Source organism: Lissotriton helveticus, chromosome 4_1, assembly GCF_964261635.1.
Source record: "Lissotriton helveticus chromosome 4_1, aLisHel1.1, whole genome shotgun sequence".
Lineage (NCBI taxonomy): Eukaryota > Metazoa > Chordata > Amphibia > Caudata > Salamandridae > Lissotriton > Lissotriton helveticus.
This window is the reverse complement of record NC_136063.1, coordinates 1900371912-1900389971: the sequence shown is the minus strand read 5'-3', so window position 1 is coordinate 1900389971 and position 18060 is coordinate 1900371912. Positions and strand designations below refer to the sequence as shown.

At 50.9% G+C, this 18060-nt stretch overlaps 1 protein-coding gene across 2 annotated transcripts in view; it reads right to left on the bottom strand.

The window, feature by feature from the left end:
* The window catches only part of WDR44 (WD repeat domain 44), a 543349-nt gene that overhangs the window by 156705 nt on the left and 368584 nt on the right, over nt 1–18060 (bottom strand). For both annotated transcript variants that reach the window (XM_078688542.1, XM_078688543.1), the window contains one exon: nt 17084–17200. In XM_078688542.1, the coding sequence (XP_078544668.1) occupies nt 17084–17200 (117 nt within the window). The remainder of the gene's footprint in view (nt 1–17083; nt 17201–18060) is intronic.

Below are 18060 nucleotides of genomic sequence, written 5' to 3'. Positions count from 1 at the left end.
TGCTCACAGACTAGATAAAGCGACTGTGTAACAACACAGATAAAAAACCTTGTTGCATAATTTGATCATCTATTCCGGAAAATCCTAGTAGCCCAGACAATTCTATACCGCTGGAATAGTGGTTTGGGTGCTCTCATTAATATGAAATCCGTATTTCACAGGGAACTGAAATCATGTCCCTTGTTCACTGTGAAATATGTTTTTTTCAATACCACTTCATTTTGTGCAGTAAAAGTATACAAGCACATATGTGAGTGTGTGTGTGGAGGTACATAAAATGGACTTAAAATATATGTAGCTGTACATTATATATATGTATACAAACTTTTAATAAATCAAAGGCTCTTGGATAATGCCAGATATAAAAGTTAATAGAGGTTCCATATGTGGGCGGGCCCTCCTTTCGTAGTGCGACATCACAGAATTATTAGCTGGATCATGCAACCCAAATCTCTCAAGCAACTGTCCTAAGTATCGAAATTGTCAGAGCTATCTACGTGTGACTTCGATCTCGTTCTTCGATTTTTTCTCCCCTTCTACTTAAATGGCCAGTGCCACCTCAGTGCGCAACAGGTGTGTAGCACGAACGAGCTTTGCTGCAGCAGGATGAGCACAGTTCCGTAGAGCAAAGGATTCTACAGTCTTTCTGTCAGGATGAGCAAATGCTTGGCACGGCGGATGTTTCCCAAATCAGGCAATATGTATATCATGATTTGATTCCCTCCCAAAGCTAGGCTTGACTTGTGCATTCAGGATAGATACCAAATATAAAAGGTTCAGCACTTGAAATTTTCACTTACTATCGAAACATTTAATTTTATGGTTTTGAGTTTCACAGAAGCAAATTAACAATTAGCTGTGCCGGAGAGAACAAAAACAAGCATTGACAAAGCCAATAGGTCTCACCTATGCAAGAGGGGTTGGCTTTGCCAATGTGTTTTAGCCTGCTGTACACAAGTGTGGCTGCTGTTCAGCATGGCTAAACGTTAGTGGCATGGCATGTAGTAAAGTGATGTTGAGTGGAATGGAATTGAGTGGTAGAGTGGAGTACAGTGGCAAAGAGTAGAGTGGCATGGAATGGAGAGGTGATGAGTAGAGTGGCATGGAATGGCGAAGAGTAGAGTGGCACAAAATGAAGAGGCACAGAGCGAAGAGGCATAGAGTAGAGTGACAGTAAGTAGAGTAGCATAGAGTGGCGAAGGGTGGAGTTGAGTGGAGTGGCAAAGAGCAGAGTGGCAAAGTGTGTATAGAGTGGCATAGAGTGGAGTGGCTTGGCTTAGAGGGGTGTAGAGTGCTACACAAGAGAGTAGAGTGGAGTGGATTGCTGTTGAATGACGTAGCGTACAAGTAGCATGGAGTGGATAGAGTGGAACAGAGCGGAGAGGTTTGGCTAGGCATAGTTTGACCAGGACCGGGCTGGGAACCCAAAGCAGCCCTAGGAATGTTCTTAGACCTGCCCCTGGGAAAGCACTGCCTGGCTCCGGGAGGCTGGAAACGCTTGCTTGCCAGCCTCCAGTAACGAAACCAGCTTTACCCTTCTGGCCTCCCCTGCAAAAAAACACCCAATGCCCAATAGGGCCAGTACGGCACTGAGAGTAACACAGTAGCATGGCATTGAGTAGAGTCGAAGAGAGTGGAGTGGCATTGCGTAGAGTAGTATTGAGTAGAGTGGCATTTAGTGGCCCAGAGTTGCAAGGTGTAGAGTGCAGAGCCAATGAATGGCTTGGCATGGAGTGGAGTCGTGTAGAGGCGTAGATTGCAGTGGCATTGATCAGAGTGGCATATAGTGGAGTGACTTGGCATAGAGAGGAGTGGCATAGAGTGATGTAGAGTGGGGAGGCTGAAGTGGAGTGCAGTAGAGTCCCATATGGTGGAGTGGCATTATAGCACAAGTTACTTCTTGTGTAACGATATATCTGTAAGAGACATTAGTTAGTGATAGATTCCTTACCTTAGAATATCCCCAGGCGTCAGACTGGATCCCTAATTTTTTTTCGTCAGCAGTACCCCTGCGCGTCGGTAGGAGGCGTCGTGCAGCTCCGCATCCGTCGCTGGCATCGTAAGTGCTGTGATGACTTCACTGAGACTACTTAGTCGCCACCCATGCGCGCGGACGTCAGTTCTGTACACGACTAACGCGCCAGGAACGCAGAGCCATGCAAGAAACTGACCACTGGTGCCATGAAACTAGGGCCCTGAAAGGGATGACCTTAACCCTAGGAATCTGTTCGCAGAACGGGGAGAATGGGTGGGGCGGTAAGTAATCTATCACTAACCAATGTTTCTTACAGATATATCGTTACACAAGTAGTAACCTGTGCATCTGAAAGAGACACGTTAGTGATAGATTCCTTACCTTAGAATAGATACCCCAGCAATACCAACTCCGGTGGTGGGTCTGCGACCGAGATTACACCAGAAAGTCACAGAGAACAGAACGGCCAAAGAAGCCGTCTCTCCGGACTTGACTGTCAAGGCAGTAATGCTTGGTAAACGTGTGCAGCGAAGCCCACGTAGCTGCCTGACAAATGTCCTACAGGGGAACGCATTGTCCCAAGGCAGTAGTGGCTGCTGTCGCCCTGGTAGAATGGGAGCGCAGCCCCACAGGAGGCTCCTTCTTAGGCAAGGAGTAACATGCTTTGATGCACAGAACGACCCATCAAGAGACGGTCCGTTTGTGCGCGGCCCGACCTTTTTTGGCACCCACGTAGTCAACAAAGAGCTGGTCAACCACCCGGAACTGTTGTGTGCGCTTCAGATAGAACGAGAGTGCACGTTTTGGGTCCAGACTGTGGAGCCTCTCTTCCTCTTTTGAAAGATGCGGAGGCGGAAACAAGGTGGGTAAAGTGATAGTCTGCTCAATGTGGAAGGGCGTGACAACCTTTAGCAAGAGAGAAGGACGGGTCCTTAAAACCACCTTGTCCGGATGAACAGAAAGGAAAGGAGGTTTAGAAGAAAGAGCCTGGAGCTCACTCACTCTTCTGGCAGAGGTGATAGCTACCAGGAAAGCCGTCTTTAAAGTGAGAAGACGTCAAGGACAGTTGTGAAGGGGCTCAAAAGGAGAACACATCAGATTGGTCAAGACAAGAATTAAGTGCCATTGAGGCATTATGAAAGGCACGGGAGGAAACGTGTGTGTAATGCCTCTGAGAAAACGGTTAACAACCGAGGACTTAAAAAGAGAAGGCTGATCTGGAAGTCGTACAAAAGTGGAGATGGCAGAAAGATAACCTTTGATAGTGCCCAGAGCAGAGCCCTGCTGGGCCAACGAGAGAAGGAACAGAAGGACCTCAGAAAGAGGGGCAGAAAGGGGATCCACAGCCTTTGCTGTGCACCATGCCACCAACTTGTTTCACCTGTAGGTGTTTACCGTCTTAGTGGAGGGACGTCTGGCTGCCAGAATGACATCACCGACTTCGGAAGGAAGATTGAAATCTGTCAACTGTCGCCGCTCAATCTCCACGCATGGAGGTGGAGGCTGGACAGGTTCGGGTGGAGGACCGCCCCCTGCTGCTGCGACAGAAGATCCTTCAGAAGATGCAGTCGGATCGGGGGATTGAACGCCATGCTGAGTAGCTCGGGATACCTGTATCTTCATGCCCAATCGGGAGCCACAAGGATGACTTGGGCCCAATCTTCTTCAGCACTCTGGGCAGAAGTGGTATAGGCGGAAAGGTGTACAACAGACCGCAGATCCACTCGCAATGAAAAGCGTTGCCAAGCGAGTGCCACCTTGGAAATTCCAACGCGCAGAACTGATGACATTGCGCGTTCTCTTCTGTGGCGAATAGATCTAACTAAGGCTCTCCCCACTGCAGGAAGAGACCTGGCGCCACGTCAGAGTTCAGACGTCACTCGTTATCCATCATGCACCGGTGGCTGAGTTCGTCCACCCTGGCGGCGTTCAGAGAACCTGCCAGGTGTTGAACCACCAAGGTAATGCCTTAATGTTCCAACCATGTCCAGAGGCGCAGAGCCTCCTGACATAGGGTACACAACCCCACCCGCCCTGTTTGTTGCAATACCACAAGGCAGTAGTGTTGTCCGTGAACACCTGCACCACACTTCCCCGAACAGAGGGAAGGAATGCTTTCAGTGCAAGTCGGATCGCCCGAAGCTCCAAAACGTTGATATGGAGCCGAGACTCCGCCGGAGACCAGAGGCGTCTGATTTCCGTCTCTCCCAAGTGGCCGCCCCAGGAGGGACGCTTAAGTCACCACTGTGTGCTCTGGTTGGGAAAGGGAGAGGGATCTGCCATTGACCCAATCGCAAATCGTAAGCCACAACAGCAATTGTGAGCAGTGCCCTCCGAAATCTGGACATGATCGGACAGGTTGCCCTGATGCTGTGCCCGCATATGCCATCTGGCATGTTGCACTAGCAGGATGCAGGAGGCCATTAGGCCTAGGAGCCGGAGGGTAATCCTGACAATCCCTGGATAGAGGCTGAAAGATCGGAATCATAGCCTGAATATCCCAGACTCGCTCCTCGGGAGGATAAACCCGAAACATCGTCAAATCCAGAACCGCACAGATGAAGGGGAGCTTCTGAGAGGGACTCAGGTGCAACTTCGGCACGTTGATGGAGAACCCCAGCAGATGCAGGAGGTCGGCCGTAGTCTGGAGGTGGGAAACGACTGCCAGGGGTGAGCCCGCCTTCAACAGCCAGTCGACTGGATAGGGGAAGACTGAAACCCCTGATCTGCGCAGGTGAGCTGCAACCACCACCATCACTTTCGTGAACACCCGAGGGGCACTGGTAAGGCCGAAGGGGAGCACGGCAAATTGAAAATGCTCCTGGCCTACCGTGAACTGCAGGTAACGCCGGTGGGCCGGAACAACGGTGATTTGAAAATATGTGTCCTGCAAGTCCAATGCTACCATCCAGTCTCCAGGATCAAGGGCAGCCAAGACCTGAGCCAGAGTCAACATCTTGAACTTCTCCTTCCAGAGGAGGCGATTGACGTTTTGGAGGTCCAAGATGGGGCGCAGGCCCCCTTTCTTCTATTTGGGGACCAGAAAGTAGTAGGAATAACAACCACGTCCTACTTCTGGCCCATGAACGCGCTCGATGGCCCCCTTGGCCAAGAGGGCAGTGACTTCCTGTTGGAGAAGCGCAAAGTGATCCCCCGACATGCGGTGGAACTGAGGTGGCATGGCAGGGGGTGCAGACTCGAAGGGGAGGGAGTAGCCCCTCAGGGCGATTTGATGCACCCACCTGTCCGAAGTGACATAATGCCAATGGGAATGGTGATGTTGAATCCTGCCTCCCACAGGCGAGGGGTGCACCCCAAAGCTCGGACTAGGAAGGCTTTGAGGCTGATGCTGCGGGAGCGGAGGTGGACTGACCCGCACGCTGTACCCCAACGGTGCCCACCACGTCCACGCTGAGGTTGGTTCTGCACAGGCGTTTGGCTGAACGTACGTGTAGGGGCGCCTCTTCCGTGGCCACGAAAGGTAGACGTGGCCGGGCGCGTGGTGGAGAGACCCAAGGACTTGGCCATAGCCCGAAAGTCCTTAAAACGCTCCAGCGCACTGTCTGCCTTATCGCCAAACAGGCGAGTACCATCAAAAGGCATGTCCATGAGGGAACTCTGAACATCCCCAGAAAACCCCGTGGACTGCAGCCAGGCATGGCGACGTAAGGCCACTGTAGTGGAGATCGCCCTACCCAGAGAGTCTGCGGTGTCCAGCCCACACCGGATGGCGAACTTGGTGGTGTCCTTCCCCTCCACAACAGCTTGGGAAAGTACAGTCCGAACCTCCTCCGGATACTGGGGCATCGTCTGTGCCACTGTGTCCCACACAGCGTGAGTGTAGCAGCCCAGGAGGCATGCGGTGTTGACTGAGAGCAGCCCCAAGCTGCCAGAGGAAAAAAATGTCTTGCCAAACTGCTCCAGCTTCTTTGATTCCTTATCCAGCGGTGAGGTAGGGAATGCACTTTGGGAAGTGCAGGCCTGGATGACCAGGCTCTCCGGAGTTGGATGGTTCGTTAAAAAGGGAAAGTCACCCGGAGCCAGACGATGACACCTGGCCATGTTTTTATCCACAGGAACCCCTGTGGCTGGTCTAGACCAGGTGCCCATCAAAGTACAAGTTACTTACCTTGGGTAACGATGTATCTGGTAGAGACGATTCTAGCCGCAGATTCCTTAACGTAGAATTATCCCCAGGCGTGAGACTGGACCCGGAAACCTTTCTTGCCCAGCATCTCTGCGCGCCAGGGCTGGGGCGGTACCACGCGACTCCGCCCCGAAGTCCTCCGCGGGCATGACGTCAGCAAGGTCACATAAGCCCCACCCCGGCGCGCTGATGTCAGTTTGCTTCATATAACTCTTCCGTGCCACAACGCGGAGCCATCACAACAAAACTGAAGAGAGCATGGGAACAGGGTACGAAAAAACCAGAGAGACAAAATAGAGAGAAATAAAAGGCGAGAAACACCACCAGGTGGCACCAAGGCACCAGAAGGCGACAACCGCAGGCCAGAGCAGGAAAGGAGCAGAGCACCATTCTGAGGCACAACGTGTGCAAGTCCAGGCGAACGCACCAGGTGGCAGTAAGCACCAGAAGGCCAGAGCAGTGAAGCTATAGCAAGAAAAGCGCAAAGCACCACTCCGTGGAAGCCCCTTGCAAGCCAAGGCGAGAGCCATCCTGGAGGCACAAGCATGTGAAAGCACAGTGACAGAGAGAGAGAGAGAGAGAAAGCCTGAAACTACAACCACAAGGGGAAGGGCCACAAGCCCAGAACAGAGGAGCAACAGTAATCCATCCCCCGACTACACTGCCAAGGATGACCATACCTCCTGAAGGGAGGAGGAGATCAAGGACAGGTAAGCCATCCACAGACTACAGTGCCATCTGAAAGGAACAGAAGTCTAAGGACAGGTAAAAGAACACCCAACAAGGAGACCAGGTGGGGATCAGAACTCCAACAACAGAGGGAAAAACCAAAGTAGGCCCTCACGCTGGAGAGAAACCAGCTGGAGGGATGCCTGACCGGAAGAAAATGAAGGGGACACCCGCAGAAGACAAGGCACCCAAAAGGGGAGCGACCACAGAAACCCAAGCAGAGGGTCCTCACAGAACAGGGAGGAAGGGTGGGTCATGAAGGAATCTACGGCTTGAATCATCTCTACCAGATACATCGTTACCGAAGATAAGTCACTTGTACATCTGAAAGAAACTACTAGCCGCAGATTCCTTAATGTAGAATACATACCCTAGCCATACCCAAAAAGGAGGAGGGCCAGCGAGAGAGCCTCCCCACCAGGAGAGACACAGGGGACTCACCACAGGGACAAGAAGAGAAGGCCAGGATATCCTAGGCCCCACCAAGGGAGAACTGCCCAACACCCCGCAGGGGCAGATAGCGCCCGAAAGCCTCAAGGAACACCAGGACCGCTTCAACCCCTAGGGAGGAGAGGTAGAACTGGAGGCAGGGCCCACTTGAAGAAAATCCGCACACCCCCCAGCCTCAAGCATCCGACGAGACAGGGAAGGCTGCACCGTTATGAGTGCAGACGGAAGAAGAAAGCCACAATGGTGTATAAGAACAAAAGGCCTGCACAGCCAGCAGCAGACAACACCAAGGAAAGGTGCACCCAGGACAAGCCAGAAGCCAGCTGAAGGTAGAGGCCAGGAAAGGCCAAGAAGGCCCAGGACACGCCCCAAGGGAGGAGCCAGCGCACACGGGTCCATGAATGAAGTGGAACCAGGCAGAGCTACAACGCAAGGCCACAGACAGCAGGCTAGTGTCATAGCGATCCAGGAGAAGGACGGACCCGGACGTAACGCAAGCCACTCCAAAACCAACAGCAAGAGGATCGCACCTGTGACATACCGTGACGCCACGGAGAGCAGAGGCCCGAGGGATGACCACACCTCCCCAGCACATGATAGAGCTATATAATAGCTACCAGTACCCCACATAGGGTATGTTACATCCCAAGAACATGCGAACCCTGTTAGGAAATAGTTTCCGCAGCAGAGGACAAACAGAAAGACCTACGGAGGAACTGCAGACGGCTTGCCAATCAGACAATAAGAATGCACAGAAGGCCAAATCTCAGGGCCAACACGGCTTACCAACAGCCAAACCACAAAACAAAAAAGGGGCCGAACCAGCAGCCAACAGCACCAAAGTCCTAACAAAAGGATCTGAAGGCACATCAACCACACAGAACACACAACTGGGGCTACCCGCTACATGGCCCCAGAAAATAACGGAAGAACACCTCCCAAAAACCAGGCCGACTTACAGGTCACTGAGGGAGAGAAGGAGGAGAAGGAGGAGGAGGACGAGGACGAAGCCCCGAAAGAAACCTCTGAATGGCCAAGTCCGCAGGGGCATGGAACAAAAGAGTGCCATCAAAGGTAAGGTCCCCCAGCCGTTCCCTAACGTTCTCCGGAAACACACTATTCCATAGCCAGGCATGTCCACGAAGGGCCACAGAAGCCATGGTACGACCAATCGCCTCCGAAATGCCCAGAGCGGAGCGAAGAATAAATGCCGCCATCTCCCGGCCATCCAACACATGGTGCCGCAGATCAACACAGGCACCCTCCTGATAAGCGGGAGACATAAGGGACTCTGCCGAATCCCACAAGCAAGAAGTAGCCCTAGCCAATACACAAATAGTGTTAAGGGCCCGCAAAGCAGCACTGGTTGAGGCGAAGATATTGCGCCCCCAGGAATCTAACCAGCGGGACTCCCGTGACGGAGGAGACAACACAGATGGCAGGGAGGGGAAGGCAGTCTGTAAAAGAGGTCCACTGGTAGAGGGGTGGAGGGAAAAACCGACAGGATTATGCAGCGCAGGACGGTGGCGGTGTAGAAGTTGTAGGGGCACCGGATCCCCCGTGGCGGACCACCCCCAAGCCCCTAAAAGAGAAGTGTGGAGGGAAGCCTCGAAGGGAAGAAGCAGCTCCTGACCACCAGAACCCTGATGGAGGACCTCCAGAAGATGATCCGTGGGAAAATGGGCAGCTGGATCCCCCATGCGCAAGATTCCCGCCGCCGTGGAAACAGTCCGAGCGAAGGCAGCACCCGCCTCCGTAGGGCCCCACGATGGTGAAAGCAGTTCCTCTATGGGCCACGGCTACAAGCTAAGGCGGCCGTCTCCCAGTCCAACCGGAGGAAGGAAAGGCCGAGCCCGGAAAGGGGAAAGGGGAACCGAGGAAAGGGGAACCGAGGAATGGGGAACCTGAGGTGCCTCCAGCGAAGACTGCAGATGTGGCGACGGCGAAGAGCCGTCCTTAGAAGACGCCTGGAAAAAGCAACGACGCGGCGACCTGCCTCCGGAGAAGATGGAACCAATAACCGCCGAACCGCTGGAGAAGAGGAGGCGTCCGAAGACGAATAAACGACCCGGCACCGTAGAGTCCATGACCGGCGGTTGATCAACGTCGGCCAGCACCGAAGGAGACGCCGGAACGACCTCCGCCACAATGCGCGGCGCAGGAGACCGAGGCTGGGTCAGAGCCCGGGCAGCTAAGGAACGGCGCTGAAAAGGTGTCGACTCGACCTTCGACGAGGCAGCCGCCTGCGTGGAGGGACGAGGGGGGCCCGGGGACACACCCTGACCCCTAGCCGAGCCTGCGGCGCCGCCAGGACCAGCAGCCACCGGCACCTGAGCGGCGTTGCCTCGTACAAGGTACCGCCTGCCCAGAGGACTGAGAGGGACTCGAGGACATGCCCGAGCCCCGGCAACCTCCTGTGACACCACAGGGACCCCCGCTGGGGTTTGTGGCAAGGCAGAGGAGCCGTGGTCCTAAGGAGGAATCCCCAAAGGGCCGCACCCCGACATAACCACATCCTCTGAACCCGGAGCAGAACCTGCCGGCTCCTCAGAAGTCCCCGCACGCGGCAAGGGATCCTCAGACGTCCCAGGAAGAGGAGGAGAAGAAGGAAGAGCAAACAAGGCCTGTAAGGCCGCCACATAGGCCTCCATCTGGAGAACCCACGCCCCCAACAGGCCGGAGACTGGCCCACGGGGAAAAACTGCGACACTTACCAACAGGTGAGCGATGCTCTTGCAGCCTGGGAGAAGGTTGATGCCAGAGACGGAGGTTCTTGAAGCCATCCGCAGGGGACGGACGCGGCGCCGCCGCCGACCTGCACATGCGTGCCGAAAGGCGTTTTATCCGGCGCTCCCGCCAGGACTTAGGTTTCATTTGCTGACACACCTCACAGTCTGTAGTGCTCTCCCAAACACCAAATGCAGATGGGGTGGGGATCCGTCGCCGACATCTGGCACGAGCAAGACGAGCACGTCTTGAAGTCCGAAGGCATTCGCACACTGTTCCCAAGAAAAACACTCAAAAGCGGAAAAAGGGAGGCCTGAAATGGACCAGTAACACGATCTGGGTCCACGTTGCACGCGGAAAAGAAGAAAACTGACCTTGCTGAAGTCTCGCCCACGAAGAACGTCGGGCGGAGTCACGTGGTACCGCCCCACCCCTGGCGTGCAGAGATGCTGGGCAAGAAAGTTTTCCGGGTCCAGTCTCACGCCTGGGGATAATTCTACGTTAAGGAATCTGCAGCTAGTAGTCTCTATCAGATACATCTGTTAACGCCTCATTGAACGCAAGCAGAGGCTCCATAGAACCTGCCGTCGGCTGAAGAACTTGAGTAAGAAGGTTGGTTTAGAGGGTGACAGTAGGCAGATCAAGGTCAAGGGCCTCAGCTGCTCTACAGTATATGTGGCGCCCTCCTCCATGACAGCAGGAGAGAGAAAACCAGGCTTAGAGGAGAGGTCAAGGCCACCTGCCTCCTCAGACTCCTCCACCCACTCCTGTCTAACGGTGCCGGGAAAGGCGCCGATCCGGCTCCATGTCCCAATTAGGGTCCCAACCCGGAGCAAAATTGCCTGGAAACCCGAAAATAGGCGGAGGTGGGACGAACGGGACCCATTGCACAGGAGCAGGAGGCGCCCGGGCCGGAGCCGCTTGCGGAGGACCCAGAGGTGGTGGGGCTGGAGCCTCCGGAGCAGGACCTTGCAGCGCCAGGGACAGAGGTGCCGGTGGCGGAGTCAGCGGTAAGCAAGGGCCCTCAGCTTGTACCACGAGGCCCGAAGGCGCGCCGGCAGGAGCCCGAGGCCTGAAAAGGCGGTCCATGGCAGCAAAGAATTCTTGCACCTGGGCCGGAGTCGCAGACGGACCCAAATATAGTGGGTAGGCCGCGGGACTCACAGGCTTCAACGAAGCTATGGGGGAAGTACCCCTGGCCCCCTCGTCCGGAGACAGACGGGGGGACGTTGGAGATCGCAAACGTTCTTCAACTGATTCTTAGGACGTCTCTTACAAGAATCCGAATTTGTGAAGACTTCAACCCCGAGGAGCGATGGTGATGGCTCCACAGTCGGTCCCTCGATCCACCCCTGGACCTCGAAAGGCACAGAGACGACTGTCAAGCCTCCAGCAGCGTTCGGAAGCCTTCGGAGCCATGGCCAGATAGTCGAACATGACCGGGAGTCATGGTCGCGCTCCAGACAGTAGAGACAGATGCCATGGGGGTGAGCCTCCGACAACGTACTGCGACAGGCCCCGCAGGATTTAAAACCCAGGCATCCCTACGCGGCACCAGGAGTCAAAGACTCAAAAAAAAGTAGAGACAAAAGTCTCAAAAAAGTTAGTCAAAAAGGGACTAGGGTACGCGGTCTAACCGGACCTGTGCTTGCTGGTGCGGAAAAAGAAAGAACTGACGTCAGCGTGCATGGGTGGCTCATAAGTAGTCTCAGTGACGTAATCTCGGCGCTTACGATGCCAGCAACGGACGTGGAGCCACACAACGCCACCTACCGACACGCAGGGGTACTGCTGATGAAAAAACTTTCCAGATCCAGTCTGATGCCTGGGGATATTCTTAGGTAAGGTATCGATCACTAACGTATCAATCACTAATGTATCTCTTTCAGATTAGAGTGGCGTAGGGTGGAGTGGCGTAGGGTGGAGTGGCGTAGGGTGGAGTGGCGTAGGGTGGCGTGGCGTAGGGTGGCGTGGCGTAGGGTGGCGTGGCGTAGGGTGGAGTGGCGTAGGGTGGAGTGGCGTAGGGTGGAGTGGCGTAGGGTGGAGTGGCGTAGGGTGGAGTGGCGTAGGGTGGAGTGGCAGAGTGGAGTGGCAGAGTGGAGTGGCAGAGTGGAGTGGCAAAGTGGAGTGGCATAAAGTGGAGTGGCAGAGGAGTGGCAGAGTGGAGTGGCAGAGTGGAGTGGCAGAGTGGAGTGGCATAGAGTTGGTGGAGTGGCATGGAGCAGAGTGGCATGGAGCAGAGTGGCATGGAGAGGGGTGGCATGGAGAGGGGTGGCATAAAGAGGGGTGGCATAAAGAGGGGTGGCATAAAGAGGAGTGGCATAAAGAGGAGTGGCATAAAGAGGAGTGGCATAAAGAGGAGTGGCATAAAGAGGAGTGGCATAAAGAGGAGTGGCATAAAGAGGAGTGGCATAAAGAGGAGTGGCATAAAGAGGAGTGGCATAAAGAGGAGTGGCATAAAGAGGAGTGGCATAAAGAGGAGTGGCATAGAGAGGAGTGGCATAGAGAGGAGTGGCATAGAGAGGAGTGGCATAGAGAGGAGTGGCACAGAGAGGAGTGGTACAGAGAGGAGTGGCACAGAGAGGAGTGGCAAAGAGAGGAGTGGCAAAGAGAGGAGTGGCAAAGAGAGGAGTGGCAAAGAGAGGAGTGGCATTGAGAGGAGTGGCATAGAGAGAAGTGGCATAGAGTGATGTAGAGTGGGGAGGTGTAAGGTGGAGTGCCGTAGAAACCCATAGAGTGGAGTGGCGTGGAGTAGTACAGGTACAAGTAAGCCAAAAGATGCAGACATAGATAAGGAATTTCCCAAAATACATTTAAAAACAGAGCGAATAAAGAAAGCAGCACGAGAACTAGAAATAGAGGAAGCATCCTGAAACCCGTACCTTAATCACAGCATGATCAGCAAGTGGACGCTAATTAAGTTCAGTCAATCTGTGTGGTCCATGCTGCACAGAAAGAAGGGGAGTGATGCCTGGCCCATGCTGGCCAATTAGGAGGAAGCAAAGAAGAGTGAGAATGATGCCAAATAATGGTCAGTAATGGACAGGTCCCAAGGCCTTTATTGTAAACAATACCCCTCGCAAGCCAGAGTGCATGCACAGTCACAGACGAGACATCAAAATGATAAAATAATGACGTAATACTGTTTAAAAATGGGCAGTAGTACACAGCATACTTTGCCTTTTCTTGCCGCATAATTTAGTCAACCATGCTGCATAATTTGGTCTCCCCTGCCACATAATTCCAGTGGCCCTGTTTATAGGATAAATGCCCCTGCCCATGCTGCGTTTATGAACCTACCTTCTCAGGGGAAGAAGCCATTTGGCGAGAGTGAGCCCAACATATGTGGTGGTTCATTTACAACCGAACCCATGGGCTTTCATCACCTGCCCCCGACTTCTCTTCAGGCCTCAAGACCATCCTTGTATCTCTAGGAGCAGCTTAAAGCATGAAAAATCCAACATCTTCCAAATTTCACAGTTTTTGCAATTTGAATATCGACTTATAAAAATAGTTGATGAAAAACCATAAGTTCTTTTCACTACTGAAATGATGGAGGATGTCAAGGACTCCTGAGAGCGGTATAGGATAAGGACATGCCCCATATATAGCCAAAATCACCCCAAAGGCAGCGTGGAGCACCTGTGCACATACCAGACTACAACTGGTCATTGCACTCAAACTCAGAGGACCCACAGACCTAAATTCACCCTCAACTGGACGCAGCCCTGGTTGAAAACAACTGATCTATATATAGTTGACGGTGGTCCCAATGGAGGTATTTGGGGTCTTGTATCACATCACAACGTGTGCCCTTTGTTGCACAATGCTCGTTGCAGCTGTCTGAACATCACTTGGTTGTGTTACTTCTCTGCCCATATATTGTCGATAGCACCATGAAAGGGAGCGTAAGGAGCCATGTTTAGGCTATGAAAAACATCTAAACAAACTCCAGGATTCAGGCAACACCGTAGGACTTAATTTCTTAAGTCCAACGAGAGACAGTGATATCACTCCTGTAGCCTGACGTCATACTGACATTACTGTAGAAATCTAATGTGAGAAACACATCTGCCAATTATTAATACCTTTGTGCCCTCCGCTGAAGGTCTGGTCTTGGCCACGCCATTCATTTCTGCCATAACATGTTAAACAAGAATTAGCAAAGGCCACAAAGTGCTGACAAAAGCAGTGAAAGACGTCTGAAAAATGACTACTGCAGTGCAAAACAAATAAAACCAGCATTGGCATAGCCAATAGGTCTCGCCATTGGGAGGGGTAATTTGTTTTGCTAATTATGAGGCTTCCATAAGTAATATGTTGAAAATTGTCTCCTAAATGGGAAACAAGCACCTAATTGTAGAGTTGACTTTCAGGGTAGTGTAGTTTAAGGCCTATTCAGGAGACTTTGTGTCAGCTAGTACACACCATCCACTAGTATGCATTAATAACATTAAATAAATTATTGTCAGTTAGTACTTGTATTTAAAAAGTAAACATACTTTGCTGCTGAAGAAAACAATTTGCATTTTCCTCTTTCTATTTTTCTTGAAAAAGCATTTTCTGCCAGTCGCTCAGTGTAAATGTTGCTTTAGGAGTGGTCTGAAAGAGCCTGCACCACTTCCAAATCCACTCCTAAATTGCCAAGCAATGGTGTTTTTGGCGGGATCTGGTCATGTTCACCAGAGGAAAAATAATCATACGAGATGGAAATGCCTATATATGCACCTGATTGCGTCACTGCCAAAGTAGCCAGCAAAAAGTGGCAGAGCTTTTGGAGACTCCGAGCATGGTGGTATTTATTGGGACTTTGCCACATAGATGGCGTCTACCTTGAAATAACACTATTAAGTCTTTTTTTCGAGAAAGTCAGCGTCTCTGGAGCACGTTTAATCTGTGCTACTAGTGTAATTGCAGTTTTGATGCTTATATCGGTGCGTGCTGCCCTTGTCTGCGAAATTATAATCGCCAATGTATAACGGAGAACATGGATCACGCTGGGGAACATTTTACACGATCAAAAACAAATTGTGTTCTAAAGATTTAATTATGGCTCTGGTGTAATTCTATTTTGATGCATTTCTCTATCCTACAGAATAGGTGGCTGGAGGGGGTAAATATGCACTTGTCCAATAAAAGTGCTTTATGTAGAAGAGATTCTGATGTCACTTATACCTGCCTAAATGTTTTAATTGCATGGTTATGGCGAAAACAAAAACTAACTGTTCTCAAGTTTTTTTGTGTATACGTTGTGTCTTCTCTTTGTATAATATTGCCCACATATTTTTCAGATTTACTTTTATAATTGTGACCCTACAAGCAAATCCGACCTGAGTGCCCTAACTTACCATCAACTTTCCCGGCAGAGCAGACCCGAAGTGAAGCCCTGTCACTTCTCCAACTCGGTTCTCCTGCTTCCCGAGTGCACCTCTTGACAAAATCAACCGTTTATGAACCTAGCCTAAACTTTTGAACTTATACTGATGCAGTTCATGTAACAGTCTGCATTGTTCACAAGGTCAACCGAAGCCCGTGGGGGCAGGGGAGCTAGGATTGCAGCATAAAAAAACTCTTCAAAGTCTAACTTACTGATTAACAAAACAAGCAGCTATGACTTTCTATGGCGTATTTGCATTGAAAGCATCAACTCTATCGTAGAAGTGAACAAATTGAGAAGAATCCATGTACTTATGTTCCATCAGAGTCGTACCTTACTTTCAAAGGGCGGCCTTCCCGAGCGGTAGCTACATGCATACAAGCAGATCTGCGCCTCTTAAACATGCGTCAGATACTTTCAATAACGGCCGTGAAAGTGAAAGCAACCAGGCTGTTTAATTAGTAACATGCGCCACGATCAGGGAGGAATGCAGCGGCCACCATGCGCGTCGCTGCTCGCTCCCAAGACCCTTAGGCCGTGGGAGTTAATATTTAGACAAGAGGTGGGACATGCACACACGTTTGGCCATTTGTGTGCTTTCATTATTGAAAGCAACACACAAAGGCCAATAGAATGTGTGGGAGGAGCCCGACCCACACAGAGAAGTTTTGGGGAAGTTTGGAGTGCTCGACCTAAAAACGGATTACACAGTGGGGTAAATGGGATTTCACACACACTGGCTGAATAATCAAAATGTGGTACAGTGAGAAGAACGCTAGCTGCAGACATCCGCAAGTCACAAGTCCAAATCCCAGTAAGGGCAACTGACTCCTCTATCAATCTAACACTGATAAACTGAGGACCGTTAAATTAACGAAGAACTCCACCGGTTAGTCACAGCTCTTAGCAGCATAAGTGCGAATGAAGAACTATATATTTTTTTTAAATTGTTTATAAATTGCACTCCCTTGGTTTTTAAATGCTGAACTACGTTTCATATGGTTCTTGCCTTAGAGTAATGGATGGAGGATGGACGTTTTAGCACACAGTGATAGGATTTATTTCCGTGAAGTATGTAGGATGTTAGGTTATATGCAGGATTGAAGTTCCCAGAGTGGCAATGAGGCACCTTTAGAGGACAAACTTAAATTAAAAGTAAGATACGTGTTCTTCTGGAATTTTAAAAAATACACAGCCATGAATGGGAGAAACCAATTTCTAGAAATGCAAATATAAGCCAGTATGCAAAAACGACACAGCCTTGTTTTAAGCCTTAATGTAAATAGATGCAGTAAAACACCATGAACAGCAAGACTGTCCAAACTAAAGAAAACACAAGACAAATGAACCTAATATTTTATAGAGAGAAAGAATACTTCTTTAGATCACTATAATAAAAAGTACCGTTTGATTTGATTGGGGCTATATACAGGACTACGTGTCCGTTAATACAGAGAGAACCAACAACACAGCCATCACTTTTAAGTGAAAGGCAATGTGATGCTCACTGGACAGTTACATTTCAGACATTAAAGGTCAGTAAACTCAACTGTCTTTTTTCTTTTTGTACTTTTTCTTGTAACTGACCGGTTTATCTTGCCCTGTCTAACAGATTCATAGAGTAAATAAATTCTAGAGGCAATTAGAACAGTTGTGGTGGAAAATAAAGGCATCTTACTTTAGACCATGATAAGTCGAGGAGATCTGCAGTGTGTCCTTTATATTTGCAAAATGGAACTGGTCGAAAAGGTGCATTTTTATCATCAGTGTCCAAGTCATCTGTGCCACTGTTCAGCTGCAAATAAAACATATAGCTAATGTTAGTGGTACTCTTTGGGACAAGTGCTACAATGTTTTTACCATATGAAAAACAATTTCCATCTTTCGGTGAAGCTAGAAATTGCATCTTAACCCCTTCCCTGCTGATGACGGAACCGCACCATCATAAGCCACGGGCGTCGTGTGCTCATGACGGCGTGGTTCCGCCATGCTGCGCCCGCTCCGCCCATACAGCACTGATTCCCCGCCTGTGCGGGCGAATTAGTGGGTGGGCGGAGTCGTGACAGAACCACGCCGTCATGAGCACAGCGTGCCCATGGCTCATGACGGCGTGGTTCCGTCACGAGCATGGCGGTGCCACGCTGCCCCCCCCTTTCCTTCCTCAAGGGGTTAAAACCTAGTTAGAGTTCAGGTGAGACCGCTCATGTGTATTCCTTCGACAGGTAAAGTACAAAGAGGTCTTTCAAGGCTTCTGACTCTCCAGGGCACCTTCTAATTTTGCAAAGGAAGAGGTGATAGCAAAGCAACGACTCCTTTGGAGGAGAGGTGCATACAGCACAGTATTCACTAAATGGTTGTGAGAACCGTAGAAATGCATCAACATATGGGTGTGTGATCTAAATATGACAAGTATCTACTGAGTGATGTTATTGCCCAGTTGCCCCTACACATGGCAGAGGCCAAGTCCCCCTAAGACTGTAATGAACCTACTAGGATGGTTGATTGTTTGATATGCCCAAGGCTGTTCAACCATGTCCCAGTTTGGGATGCAGGCTGAGCATCAGCATTTTTGGCGCCTGCGGTTTCTTTAGCCCGAGGATAAAACTATTTCTGTATGAACACAACATTTATTCAACAGGATCACAAAGCACTTGA